Source organism: Anolis sagrei, chromosome 9, assembly GCF_037176765.1.
Source record: "Anolis sagrei isolate rAnoSag1 chromosome 9, rAnoSag1.mat, whole genome shotgun sequence".
NCBI lineage: Eukaryota > Metazoa > Chordata > Lepidosauria > Squamata > Dactyloidae > Anolis > Anolis sagrei.
The window spans coordinates 6,825,708-6,840,718 of record NC_090029.1 but is presented as its reverse complement, the minus strand read 5'-3'; the positions used below and the strand labels follow the sequence as shown (position 1 = coordinate 6,840,718).

General features: G+C 43.5%; 1 protein-coding gene across 1 annotated transcript in view; it reads right to left on the bottom strand.

The window, feature by feature from the left end:
- The window catches only part of THSD4 (thrombospondin type 1 domain containing 4), a 642,834-nt gene that overhangs the window by 604,909 nt on the left and 22,914 nt on the right, over nucleotides 1–15,011 (bottom strand). Inside the window, exon 3 of the mRNA XM_067471248.1 lies at nucleotides 5,803–5,872. Within this exon, the coding sequence (XP_067327349.1) occupies nucleotides 5,803–5,872 (70 nt within the window). The remainder of the gene's footprint in view (nucleotides 1–5,802; nucleotides 5,873–15,011) is intronic.

The window sequence follows — 15,011 nt, the reverse complement described above, 5'->3', positions numbered from 1 at the left end:
AGTGGAGACCCAAAGTCACAAAGGCTGCAAGTGGAGATCCAAAGTCAAGATGGTTGCCAATGGAGCACCCAACATCAGGATGGTTGCAAGTGGAGCATCCTTCATCATGATGGTTGCCAAAGGAGCACCCAATATCGAGATGATTGTCAATGGAGATTGAATGTCATGATGGTTGCTAATGGAGCACCCAACATCAAAATGATTGCCAATGGAGACCCAAAATCATGATGGTTGCCAATGGAGTACCCAACATCAAGATGGTTGGAAGTGGAGATCCAAAGTCACGATGGCTGCAAGTGGAGACCCAAAGTCAAGATGGTTGCCAACGGAACACCCAACATCAGGAAGAAAGCATTGAGTGTTGTTATCTGCTGTTCTCATTGCAAGTGGAGCATCCAGCATCATGATGGTTGCCAAAGGAGCCCCCAATATCAAAACTATTGGCAATTGGGATCCAGTGTCACAATGGTTGCTAATGGAGCACCCAATATCAAAATGATTTCCAATGGAGACCCAAAGTCATGATGGTTGCCAGTGGAGCACCCAACATCAAGATGATTTCAAGTGGAGCATCCAGCATCAAGATGCTGGATGCTAAAGATGCTAAAGGAGCACCCCAATATCAAGATGATTGCCAGCAAAGACCTAATGTCACAATGGTTGCCAATGGAGCACCCAACATCACAATGGTTGCTAATAGAGAACTTGAAGAGTTGAGGAAATGTTCCCTAACAACAAGTCTTTTTGAAAGAAGGCTGGAAGTGCCTGCCAATTGCACTGTGCTCATGTCTTGTTTCCAACACATCCGGAAGAAAGCACTGAGTGTTTCTATCTACTGTTCTCATTGTTTTTCTCTCTGATTTCTTTAATAGCTCAGTGCCATTGAGGCGTGTTTGCGTGTTTCCCTGCCTCATCTGGGAGATTTATTGTGCTTTTTGCACTAGGATAAATAACAACCTCGGCAGCAGCAAATGGGGAAGAAGCCTGCCTGCTATGGTTCAACAATGCAATTATTTAAATAGGGACGTGCTTCAAGGACTCACCCCAAGACAGGCAGGCAGCCGGGTGTGAAAGGGAGTAAGTCAAGACCGGACATGTTTTGCAAATATAAGCTGTTAAGTTGCGAGCGACCCTGCTTAACCTGTGTTTTGGAAAGAAACACACGGGCACCTTGGTAGGACAGCCGCATTATTTCAAAACAATGGGGCTGTCAATCTGAGGTGCAGGAGGCCTCCTCGTGAAGGAAATGCTACATTTCTCTGTCATTAGCAGAGCTGGATGGCATTCTTTTGCTCCTCCGAAGGAGATTAAAGTCACCGTGCCTTCGGGACATAAATACCTTTTGCTTGGCTACAATAGGTGGATTCTTAAGGTCGGGGAAACAAAATCCATCCATCTAGTGGGATTAATGACCTGATCATGGTGTTATTGTACGGCTGAGCCTAGAGATCAAACCGCAATGGAATTTCGGCTGCGGATTAGGTTGAAACCTGATCTCCACTTTTGTTTAAGAGAGGCACAGCTCTGGAGGACCTACAGCAGAACCTCATGGAGACGTTACACTGTTGGGACTACAGTTCTCAGAATCCACACCCATGATGTCACCCAGTTGACTCCATATTGGAAAGTTGAACTGGGCATAGGGTTACAGCCTGTGTTGGATGCGGGTTACACTCTCCCTCAACCAGACACAGTGAAGACATCTGCCCTTGCGCTGTGCTACTCTGCTGCTGAGTACGCATGCCCAGAGTGGAACACATCTCACCACACTAAAACAATAGATGTGGCTCTTAATGAGACATGCCGCATTATCACAGGCTGTCTGCGCCCCACACCACTGGTGAAATTACACTGCTTAGCCAGTATTGCACCACCTGACATCCGCCGGGAAGTAGCAGCCAATAGTGAAAGGACCAAGGCAGAGACATCTCCAGCTCATCCCCTGTTTGGGTATCAGCCAGCATGTCAATGACTTAAATCAAGACATAGTTTTCTTAGATCTACAGAGACACTCGCTGGAACACCTCAGCAAGCGAGAGTCCAAAAGTGGCAGGCTCAAACCCAGCACCTCAATCCATGGGTGATACCAAATGAGAGACTCCCCCCTGGGCACACAGAAGACTGGGCGACTTGGAAGGCGCTGAACAGATTGCGCTCTGGCACCACGAGATGCAGAGCTAATCTTAAGAAATGGGGCTACAGGGTGGAATCCACGGCATGCGAGTGCGGAGAAGAGCAAACCACTGACCACCTGCTGCAATGCAACCTGAGCCCTGCCACATGCACAATGGAGGACCTTCTTGCGGCAACACCAGAAGCACTCCAAGTGGCCAGATACTGGTCAAAGGACATTTAACCAACTACCAAGCTTGCAAAATCTGTTTTTTTTTAATCTGTGTGTTTGTTTTGTTCTGTTAGAAATGTAATACAATGGTCTAGTTGCTGATGACACGATAAATAAATACACTCTCCCTGAAGACGCAGGTTCGCAGCTTGGAAGTTGTGCTGGTACAGCTGTACCAGAAGCTGCCACTTTATTTGCTTTGTATTAAGTGTTTGCTTGCAGCTCAAGGCTTGGGATTCTGCAGCATTGGTGGCTTCCTGTTAAAAGTTTGCAGTCATAGGGCAGGCCACCTGTTCATCATCATTAGGTTCTCTAGTCTCGCCCCCTTTTGGGGTTTAGAGAAGGGAAGGGAGCCATTTTTCAGTCAGTCTCAGCAAGGAAAGTCAATGTACAGGATGTGTACAGACTTTCTCCTGTACAAAGGCTTCAACCCTTAAGACTTCCCGGGGGAGAACAGTCTTAAGAGCATCTAAAGATTCCCAAAGGTTCCAGGGAAACAGCCTTACAGCCCTGAGGAATTTTGGAGGGAATAACAGCTTTAAACATCAAAAACTCCAGCTAAGTGACTACAGGCATACTGGTAGGTCCACTCGGTTTTGAGATGCAGTTCAGCCCAGTAGTGGATCCACACCAGTAAGGTTTAGGTTCACAGTTAGCCTGGGCGAAGTTTGGAAAGGGATTTTCCTTTAGAGTAAAAGCAACAGTTAGAAGCCACCAGTTGCACAAAGCCTGGAAGCATTTGTTTAACCTTTTGAAGCCAAAAGAAGTTTCTGTTGATTGTTCACCAATAAAAGACTTTGTTATATTTTACAAGCCCTCTAGAGACTGTTTATGGTGAAAATCCTTAAGAATTTCTCTTCGAGCCCCCTGGCTTCCCGCTGGGCTAAAGTTGCACATCCTGTTTTAAAGGCAATTCATTTCAAGCCCAGCGCACGACAGAACAGGAGTTCTCCTGGATTCATCGCTGAGTCTGGAACCCCAGGTCTCGGCAGTGGTCAGGGGAGCTTTCGCACAATTAAAACTTGTATGCCAGTTGCACCCGTACCTTGGGAAGTCAGACTTGTCCATGGTGGTCCACACTCTGGTTACATCCTGTATACATTACTGCAATGCGCTCCATGTGGGGTTGCCTTTGAAGACTGTTCGGAAGCTTCAAATGGTCCAATAGGCAACAGCCAGGTTTCAAACTGGAGCAGTGTACAGGGAGCATTCACTGGCTACCAGTCTCCTACTGAGCACAATTCAAAGTGCTGGCTTTGACCTATAAAAACCTAAACAGTTTCAGCCTGTTTAGGGTGTTATAGGGTTCTTACCTGTCTGAAGGTATCTCTCTGTTGTACGCAGAACCATACGAGAAGCTCGGCCTGTCACTGAACATCGAGAAAACCAAAGTGCTGTTCCAGTACTCACCAGCCCATCCCTCTCCAATGCCAGCGATACGGCTTAATGGTGTAACATTAGAAAATGTTGACCATTTTCACTATCTTGGCAGCCACCTCTCCACCAAAGTCAACATTTACACCGAAATACAACACCGCCTGAGCTCTGCGAGTGCAGCATTTTTCTGAATGAAACAGAGAGTGTTTGAGGGCCGGGACATCCGTAGGGATACCAAGGTGCTTGTTTATAAAGCTATTGTTCTCCCAACTCTGCTATATGCCTGCGAAGCATGAACTGTCTACAGACGTCACATGCAACTCCTGGAACGATTACACCAGCGCTGCCTCCAGAAAATCCTGCAAATCTCTTGGGAAGACAGGCAGACAAACATCAGCGTGCTGGAAGAAGCAAAGATCACCAGCATTGAAGCGATGGTCCTCCGCCATCAACTCCGCTGGACCAGCCACGTTGTCCAGATACCCGACCACCGTCTCCCAAAACAGTTGCTCTACTCCGAACTCAAGAACGGAAAACGGAATGTTGGTGGGCAGGAAAAGAGAAAAGTACACACATGAGAAAAGTACATGACTTTTCTAATGTCCCCGCACGGGAAGCTGGAGCTGACAGAGGGAGCGCATCCATGCTCTCCCCGGATTCGAACCTCCGTCCTGTTGGTCTTCAGTCCTGCCAGCACAAGGGTTTAACCCACTGCACCACTGGGTGCTCCAACTTGCACTGCTATCAACTCATGGCATGCCATATCCTCCCAACTTCAGTTCTCCAAGTTGTAGAGATACACCATGGTGGTAAACCTGATACACAACCTGATATTCTGGACTTTACCAACACTCCCCTTCTGAAAGGACATTGGGACGACGTTTCACTACTTCAGTCCTTTCACAGGTGCCTTTTTATGTGTGACGGTGTGGGGGAAAAATATTTTCTTTTTACTGTCTTGTACTGAAACAGTTTCCCTTTAAAATTGGCTGGGGCTTTCTTGTGAGCTTTTACCTTGAGGCTTTATATCACAGGCTTGAGAGACTCTTGTAATAAACAAAGTAACAAAGTTTATTTATAGCTTCTGGCTCCAATGCTTATGGTTACATTTGTGTGTTCTGTTACAGTCTCGAGTCTTACATTCAATATCATCCACTTGGTTAACTTTTCCTATCAAACTTCAACTGTTTCACATCAACAAATATGTTACTTTTTCATACACTCTTGACAGAACTATATTCTGCTCTAAACAACACTGGCACTTCTTTGTTTTCCTTAAAACTTGAGATCCATTTTCCTAACTGCTTTTCTCTCACAGAAGTTCCTACCTCACAAACAGGAATCCCTCACTCATCTTTTCTGACTCTCTAACTGCCTATTTTTAAACTTAACTCCGCCCCTTTTGGAATGTTCAGCTCTCTTCCCGCAACTGCCATTCTGGCTCAGTAGCCTTTTCAAATCCTGGCCTACACTCATCTGCATACGACCAATCGGCTGCACGTATGCAAATGAATCTTGCCTCCACTGTTGCTACCCTATTTGAGCCAATTCTGCCACATTGCAACATAGAGCTATACATCAAAAATTTAACATAGATCAACAAATTCGCTACAGACATTATTTGCTTGAGAGGAAAATACTAATTGATGCCAAAAACAGGTGGATTGATTCAACCAAAGGAAGCCATGGATGCTCTTTAGTTTTCCAAATCTGAGCATAGCAGCTCGTGATCAAGACTTTTGGAAGTCCCTCATGCATAGGGTCATCGTAAGTTAACTACATGGCAACAACATTAAAGATGGACCCACATTTGTGTATACATGCCTTTAAATTGCCTGTTGACTCATGCCAATCCCTTGAAGGGTTTTCTTAGGTAAGGAACACCCAGAGGTGGTCTTCCATCCCCTAAATTACAGCCTACAGCACATGGTCTTCGATTACAATCTCCCATCTAAGAACTAACCAAGGTTGATGCTACTTAGTGTCCAAGATCAGCTGAGATCAGATGCCTTGAGTATATTTAGCTAGAATAACCATCACCACAATTTGAATTTACCACTTGTAGGATTAGCGTGTCTTACCTTTCTGTGTTCAATCGAGGGTTGTGGGATGACAAGCTGAAATCCAAGGACAACTATGGAACTGAGGATCCTGTGGGACAAAAAGATGTTTGGGCTAAGTTTCAAAAGAAAGTCCACAAACAACTTCTCATGGCAAGCAGCACAACTTCCTTCACCACTACAGACCACAAATTTGGTTTCGGAAGCTACTTCCAGTAGACATTGACCATAGCTGGATTAGATGAATTAGATGACCTACAAAGGCCTACAGAAATGTTCTCACAAGGAACTGCAAGGTCTTCTAGCATCCCTCTGTGGTCAGCTGCCACCAGAAGTTGGTCATAGAATCATACTGGAGGACCTAAAATACCTAGAAGGGTGTTTTCTCTGTAAGAATCTCTAGATCAGACATGGGCCAACATTGGCCCTCCAGGTGTTTTGGACTTCAACTCCAACAATCCTTGAACAGTAAAGATGTGTAGTGGTTTCAGTAATCTGTACAGAGAATGGTTTTATACAGTATCTTAAGTTTCTTAAAAACACTGTTCCATACACAGGAATACAAACAGGTTATTTTGAACCTTTTGAATTCCCTTTCCACACCAGCACTCTAACACTATAGAGGCTCACTAATACTTCTCCTTCTCCCTGAAGGCCTTAATTACTTTCCCCAAAGAGGTATCTTTCTAATAACAGTTCCCAAAACCCTTCCTTCCTTCCCTTTCAAAACTCCTAACTAACCCTTCAAAATCCCAACTCCAAACTGACTAAACTATGGCTGCATGAGCGGGAATTGAAGTCCAAAACACCTGGAGAGCCAAAGCTGGCCCATGCCTGCTCTAGATCCTCTGACACAACTCTGTGCCCGACTTCTAATCCAGTGAATCTATTCTAGTTGGGTCAAATAACGGGGTCCACGTCATTATTTTGAGATTTGCACCTATATCTATAGCAATGGTTCTCAACCTTCCTAATGTTGCGACCTCTTAATACAGTTCCTCATGTTGTGGTGACTCCCAACCATAAAATTATTTTCGTTGCTACTTCATAACTGTCATTTTGCTTCTGTTGTGAATCATAATGTAAATATCTGATATGCAGGATGTATTTTCATTGACTGGACCAAATATGGCACAAATGCCCAATACACCTAAATTTGAATACTGGTGGGGTTGGGAGGGCATTGATTTTGTCATTTGGGAGTTGTAGTTGCTGGGATTTATAGTTCACCTACAATCCACCAATAATAGAATTGAACCAAACTTGGCACACAGAACTCCCATGACCAACAGAAAATATTTGAAGGGTTTGGTGGGCACTGACCTTGAGTTTTGGAGTTGTAGTTCACCTATATCCAGAGAACACTGTGGACTCAAACAACTATGGTTCTGGACCAAACCTGGTATGAATACTCAATATGCCCAGATATGAACATTGGTGAAGTTTGGAGGAAATAGGCCTTTACATTTGGGAGTTGTAGTTTCTGGGATTTATAGTTTACCTCTGTAATGAGTGGAGATAATTACAGCCGCCTTCGTGTGGCAGGGGAGACCTGTCTTTGCTATCCCACCGCTGCCACCATTTTGTAAAGAGATGATAATTACAAGCTCTATCGTGTGAGTTATAAAAACCTTTTGGCTTTGAATCATAGGCTTGAGGCTCTCATTTGCAACAAGTTAACGTTTATTTATAACTTTAAGTTCCAACACTTGGGAATACATTAGTATCTTGTCACGTTCTTAAGGCTTACTTTCAATATCATTAACTTGGTTACTTTTCCTTTTGACAGAATTATATTGTAACTTGAGCTACACTCAATAACTCTTCTATCAAACAGAGATTCCCCACTATCTCTCTCTCTCTCAGACAGGGATTCTTAACTACTTCTTTTCACACAGAGATTCCTAACTGCTTCACAAACAGCTATTCCTAACTCACTTCACAAGCAGCCATTCCTAACTACTCTTATTTCTAAAACTCTCTAACTGCTGCCCCTTTAGAACGTTCAGCTCTTCTCAACTATCATTCTGGCCTCACAGCCTTTTTTTAAAATCCTGGGCCTACACTAATCTGCATAGGACCAATCGGCTTCCCATATGCAAACGATCTTGTCTTCGCTGTTGCTATCCTAACTGTACTAAATCTGCCCTATCTGACACATGGGAACATAGAGCTATACACCGAAAATCTTGCAGAGATCAGCAAATTCATTACAACCTCCAATCAAAAAGCATTCTGAACCCCTACCAACGATAGAATTGGGCCAAACTTCCCACACAGAACCCCCACGACCAACAGAAAAACTGTGTTTTCTGATAGTCTTTGGCATCCCCTCTGACACCCCCTTGTGACCCCCCCCCCCCTCGGGGTCCCGACCCCCAGGTTTTAAAACGCTGATCTATAGTTTCCCAGTTTTGATCAGATCTGTGCCTTCCTATTGTGGTAAAGCACACCCTCTCTTCCCTGTATCCATTCAAACTAACTTCCCTATGGTGTGTTTGCATGGAAGACACACGTCTTGAATGTTTTGCGTTGTGTAAAAGCATCAAAATGGAATAGAACAGCGTTTCTCAACCTGGGGGTCGGGACCCCTGAGGGGGTCGCGAGGGATGTCAAAGGGGTCCCCAAAGACCATCAGAAAAACACAATATTTTCTGTTGGTTATGGGGGTACTGTGTGGGAAGTTTGGCCTAATTCTATCTTTGATGCGGTTCAAAATGCTCTGATTGTAGGTGAACTATAAATCCCAGCAATTACAACTCCCAAACGTCAAGGTCTATTTTCCCCAAACTCCACTAGTGTCCACATTTGGGCATATTGAGTATCCGTGCCAAGTTTGGCCCAAATGCATTCTAGCTTGACTCTCTGGATGTAGGTGAACTACAACTCCCAAACTCAAGGTCAATGCCAACCAAATTCTTCTAATATTTTTTGTTGGTCATGGGAGTTCTGTGTGCCAAGTTTGGTTCAATTCCATCACTGGTGGAGTTCAGAATGCTCTTTGATTGTAGGTGAACTATAAATCCCAGCAAGTTATGAAAGTAGTAACAAAATATAATGTTATGGTTGGGGGTCACCACAATATGAGGAACGGTATTAAGGGGTCGCGGCATTAGGAAGGTTGAGAAACACTGGAATAGAACATAACGTAAAATTGGGAGAAAGGAATGAGCAACGAACATAGATTTTTTGCAAGCATAGAATAATAGAATCTTAAGAGTTGGAAGAGACCTCATGGGCCATCCAGTCCAACCCCCTGCCAGAAATATTGCATTCAAATCACCCCTGACAGATGGCCATCCAGCCTCTGTTTAAAAGCTTCCAAAGAAGGAGTCTCCACCACACAAAGAAGGAGCCTCCACCGAATATATCCCTACTTTTTCTCCTACTAAATGGCTGAATGTAGGTAGGGGATCTATACATTCCCAACAGTTTTTCATAGCTTCTGCATACTCTCTTATGCATTAATGACTTAGATGAAGGGCTAGAAGGCATGATCATCAAGTTTGCAGACGACACCAAATTGGGAGGGAGAGCCAATAGTCCAGAGGACAGGAGCAGGATTCAAAACGATCTTGACAGATTAGAGAGATGATTGGCCAAAACTAACAAAATGAAGTTCAACAGTGACAAATGCAAGATACTCCACTTTGGCAGAAAAAATGAAATGCAAAGATACAGAATGGGGGACAATGCTTGGCTCGAGAGTAGTACGTGTGAAAAAGATCTTGGAGTCCTCATGGACAACAAGTTAAACATGAGCCAACAATGTGATGTGGCGGCAAAAAAAGCCAATGGGATTTTGGCCTGTATCAATAGGAGCATAGTGTCTAGATCTAAGGAAGTCATGCTACCCCTCTATTCTGCTTTGGTTAGACCACATCTGGAATATTGTGTCCAATTCTGGGCACCACAATTCAAGAGAGATATTGACAAGCTGGAATGTGTCCAGAGGAGGGCGACTCAAATGATCAAGGGTCTGGAGAACAAGCAGTATGAGGAGCGGCTTGGGGAGCTGGGCATGTTTAGCCTGAAGAAGAGAAGGATGAGAGGAGATATGATAGCCATGTATAAGTATGTGAGAGGAAGCCACAGGGAGGAGGGAGCAAGCTTGTTTTCTGCTTCCCTGGAGACTAGGACGCGGAACAATGGCTTCAAACTACAAGAGAGGAGATTCCATCTGAACATGAGGAAGAACTTCCTGACTGTGGGAGCCGTTCAGCAGTGGAACTCTCTGCCCCGGAGTGTGGTGGAGGCTCCTTCTTTGAAAGCTTTTAAGCAGAGGCTGGATGGCCATTTGTCAGGGGTGATTTGAATGCAATATTCCTGCTTCTTGGCAGAATGGGGTTGGACTGGATGGCCCAGGAGGTCTCTTCCAACTCTTTGATTCTATGATTCTCTCTCCACAAACAGACATACATTCCCCTTCCATCCACTGAGTAGAAAGTTCAACCCTTGTGGGAGGGGGAAAAAAGCAGTTCAAAGAGGAAAAGGGGGACAGCGCTTCCAAATCTTGTGCATTTCCATGAATACATTCTGCAAACAATCCCACACAAGTGCCGGCATCCTCGAGGGAACAAAGACCGTAATCTTCAAAGGAAAAGGCTTTGACAGCTTAAAAGTTCTCACTGCTGCGGAGGGGAAATCCCTTCCATTTGGGAAATTATTGACGTTTTCCAAAGGGAATATTCTACTCAGGCTCTGTCTCCAAAAGCAAAAAGAAAGGAATCCAATGGATCAATGATTTAGTTCCTTGGTTGAAGTCGTTCTTGGATACTCCAACCCCCTGCTTCTTGGCAGGAGGTTGGACTGGATGGCCCATGAGGTCTCTTCCAACTCTTTGATTCTAGGATTCTATGATTCCACTTCTCTTGAATGTTCAAGAAGACACTCGAACTCTTCAGATGAAACAAAACAAAAATGTCCAATTCTGGGCACCACAATTCAAGAGAGATATTGACAAGCTGGAATGTGTCCAGAGGAGGGCGACTAAAATGATCAAGGGTCTGGAGAACAAGCCCTATGAGGAGCGGCTTAGGGAACTGGGCATGTTTAGCCTGAAGAAGAGAAGGCTGAGAGGAGATATGATAGCCATGTATAAATATGTGAGAGGAGGCCACAGGGAGCAGGGAGCAAGCTTGTTTTCTGCTTCCTTGGAGACTAGGATGCGGAACAATGGCTTCAAACTACAAGAGAGGAGATTCCATCTGAACATGAGGAAGAACTTCCTGACTGTGAGAGCCGTTCAGCAGTGGAACTCTCTGCCCCAGAGTGTGGTGGAGGCTCCTTCTTTGGAAGCTTTTAAGCAGAGGCTGGATGGCCATCTGTCAGGGGTGATTTGAATGCAATATTCCTGCTTTTGGCAGAATGGGGTTGGACTGGAAAGAAGGAGAGAAAAAAGGAGGGAAGGAAAGAAGGAAAGAGAGACAGAAGGATGGAAACAGAAAGCGGAGGAAGGAAGGAAGGAAGGAAGGAAGGAAGGAAGGAAGGAGAGAAGGGAAAAGGTAAGGAAGGAAAGACGGAGTGAAGGAAGGAGGGAAAGAAGGAGAGAAAAAGGGAGGAAAGGAAAAAAGGAAAGAGATAAGGAAGGATGGAAACAAAAAGCAAAGGAAGGAGAGAAGGAAAGAAGAAAAGGGAAGGAAGGAAGGAGCGAGGGAGAGAAGGAAGGAGGGAAAGAAAGAGAGAGAGAAAAGGAGAGGGAAGGAAAGAGAGAAGGGTGGAAACAAAAAGCGAAGGAAGGAAGGAAGGAAGGAAGGAAGGAAGGAAGGAAGCAAGGAAGGAGAGAAGAAAAGGGAAGGAAGGAAGGAAGGAAGGAAGGAAGGAAGGAAGGAAGGAAGGAAGGAGGGAGTGAAGGAAGGAGGGAAAGAAGGAAAGCAAAAGGGAGGGAAGGTTGGCCACAGCAACGCATGGTGGGTACAGCTAGTAAATAAATAAATAATAAGAGCAGAGGCTGGATGGCCTTCTGTCAGGGGTGCTTTGAATGTGATTTTCCTGCTTCTTGACAGAACGGGGTTGGACTGGATGACCTACCAGGTAGGTCTCTTCCAACTCTCGGATTCTATGATTGTCCCATATGAACGCCTATCTGAAATTGCAAGGCCAGGATCAGCTTTCTCTTTCAAGCCCAGAGTTGGGAATCTTCACTCTTTTCCTGATCCAAACCGTGATGCATTTTTTTGATCCGTCCGTGTGCGTGTGCTTGTACCAAACACATCGCGTTAAAATGGGGGGATTTAACATTGCGAAGCATGCGAGGGAGAGGAACCCCGGCCAAAGCAAACTATCAATTGACATAACAGAAAAATCACTTTTTGAAAAGGCCTGCGTGTTATTTTATGTTATGTCAATTGATAGTTTGCTTTGGCAGATCGGACCGTAGCGTTGCATGCTTCGCCATGCCTGGGTTTTCTTTCCCTTTTTTATAAAAAAAGTGGGTTTTTCTTCCCAAATTTACAAAAATAGGCTCTTCCTCTTCTGCAGGGATTGCTCCAGACTGGCCGTCTCCAAACGCAAACATTGACCTTGAGTTTGGGAGTTGTAGTACACCTACATCCAGAGAGCACTGTGGATTCAAATTATTATCATTATTATTATTATTATTATTATTATTATTATTATTTAATAATTATTTATTATTATTATTTTATTATTATTATTATATAATATAATTATAATAATTATAATAATTATATTATATATAATATATTATTATTATTATATATAATTATAATAATTATAATAATTATATTATATATAATATATTTTAATTATTATTATTTAATAATTACTTATTATTATTATTATTAGAGTTTTTTATTATTATTATTATTTATTAACTTATTTATTTATTTATATACCGCTCTGTCTCCCTGAGGGGGACTCAGGGTGGTAGATCTGGACCAAGCTTGCCACAAATACTCAAGATGCCCAAATGTGAATACTGGATGTGTTTGATGGGCATTGACCTTGAGTTTGGGAGTTGTAGTTCATCTTCATCGAGAGAACACTATGGACTCAAATAATGATAGATCTGGACCAAGCTTGGCATGAATTCTCAATATGCCGAAATGTGAATACTGGAGGAGTTTGGGGGAAAATAGACCTTGACATTTGGGAGTTGTAGTTGCTGGGATTTATAGTTCGCCTACAATCAAATAGCATTCTGACCTCCACCAACAATGAAACTGAACCAAACTTGGCACACAACTCCCATGACCAACAGAAAATACTGGAAGGGTTTGGTGGGCATTGATCTTGAGTTTGGGAGTTGTAGTTCCCCTACATCCAGAGAGCACTGTGGACTCAAACAATGATAGATCTGGACCAAGCTTGGCATGAATATTCAATATGCCCAAATGTGAATACTGGAGGAGTTTGGGGAAAATAGACCTTGACATTTGGGAGTTGTAGTTGCTGGGATTTATAATTCGCCTACAATCAAAGAGCATTTTGAACTCTACCAACAATGGAATTAAACCAAACTTGGCACAAAAACTCCCATGACCAATAGAAAATACTGGAAGGGTTTGGTGGGCATTGACCTTGAGTTTGGGAGTTGTAGTTCACCTACATCGAGAGAGCACTGTGGACTCCAATAATAATGAATCTGTACCAAGCTTGGCATGAACACAAACAATGATAGATCTGGACCAAGTTTGGCACGAATATTCAATACGCCCAAATGTGAATACTGGAGGAGTTTGGGGAAAAATAGTCCTTGACATTTGGGAGCTGTAGTTGCTGGGATTTATAGTTCACCCACAATCAAAGAGCATTCTGAACTCCACCAACGATGGGACTGACTCAAACTTGACACATAGAACTCCCATGACCAACAGAAAATACTGAGAGGGTTTGCTGGACATTGATCTTGAGTTTGGGAGTTGTAGTACACCTACATCCAGAGAGAACTGTGGACTCAAATTATTATTATTATTTATTTATTTATTTACTTATTTATTTATTTATATACCGCTCTGTCTCCCTGAGGGGGACTCAGCGTGGTAGGTCTGGACCAAGCTTGGCACAAATACTCAAGATGTCCAAATGTGAATACTGGATGTGTTTTGGGGGGAAATAGACCTTGACATTTGGGAGTTGTAGTTGCTGGGATTTATAGTTCGGCTACAATCAAAGAGCATTCTGGACTCTACCAACAATGGAATTGAACCAAACTTGGCACACAGAACTCCCATGACCAACAGAAAATACTGGAAGGGTTTGATGGGCATTGACCTTGAGTTTGGGAGTTGTAGTTCACCTTCATCGAGAGAACACTATGGACTCAAACAATGATAGATCTGGACCAAGCTTGGCGCGAATACTCAATATGCCCAAATATGAATACTGGAGGAGTTTGGGGAAAAATAGACCTTGACATTTGGGAGTTGTAGTTGCTGGGATTTATAGTTCACCTACAATCAAAAAGCATTCTGAACTCCACCAACAATGGAATTGAACCAAACTTGGCACACAGAACTCCCATGACCAACAGAAAATACTGAAAGGGTTTGGTGGGCATTGTTGAGTTTGGGAGGTGTAGCACACCTAAATCCAGAGAGCATTGTGGACTCAAATTATTATTATTATTATTATTATTATTATTATTATTATTTACTTACTTACTTACTTACTTACTTATTTATATACCACTCTGTCTCCCCAAGGGGGACTCAGCGTGGTAGATCTGGACCAAGCTTGGCACAAATACTCAAGATGCCCAAATGTGAATACTGGAGGAATTTGGGGGAAAATAGACCTTGCCACTTGGGAGTTGTAGTTGCTGGGATTTATAGTTCGCCTACAATCAAAGAGCATTCTGGACTCTACCAACAATGGAATTGAACCAAACTTGGCACACAGAACTCCCATGACCAACAGAAAATATTGGAAGGGTTTGATGGGCATTGATCTTGAGTTTGGGAGTTGTAGTTCACCTTCATCGAGAGAACACTATGGACTCAAACAATGATAGATCTGGACCAAGCTTGGCACAAATACTCAAGATGCCCAAATGTGAATACTGGAGGAGTTTGGGGGAAAATAGACCTTGACATTTGGGAGTTGTAGTTGCTGGGATTTATAGTTTGCCTACAATCAAAGAGCATTCTGAACTCCACCAACAATGGAATTAAACCAAACTTGGCACACAGAACTCCCATGACCAACAGAAAATACTGGAAGGGTTTGGTGGGCATTGATCTTGAGTTTGGGAGTTGTAGTTCACATAC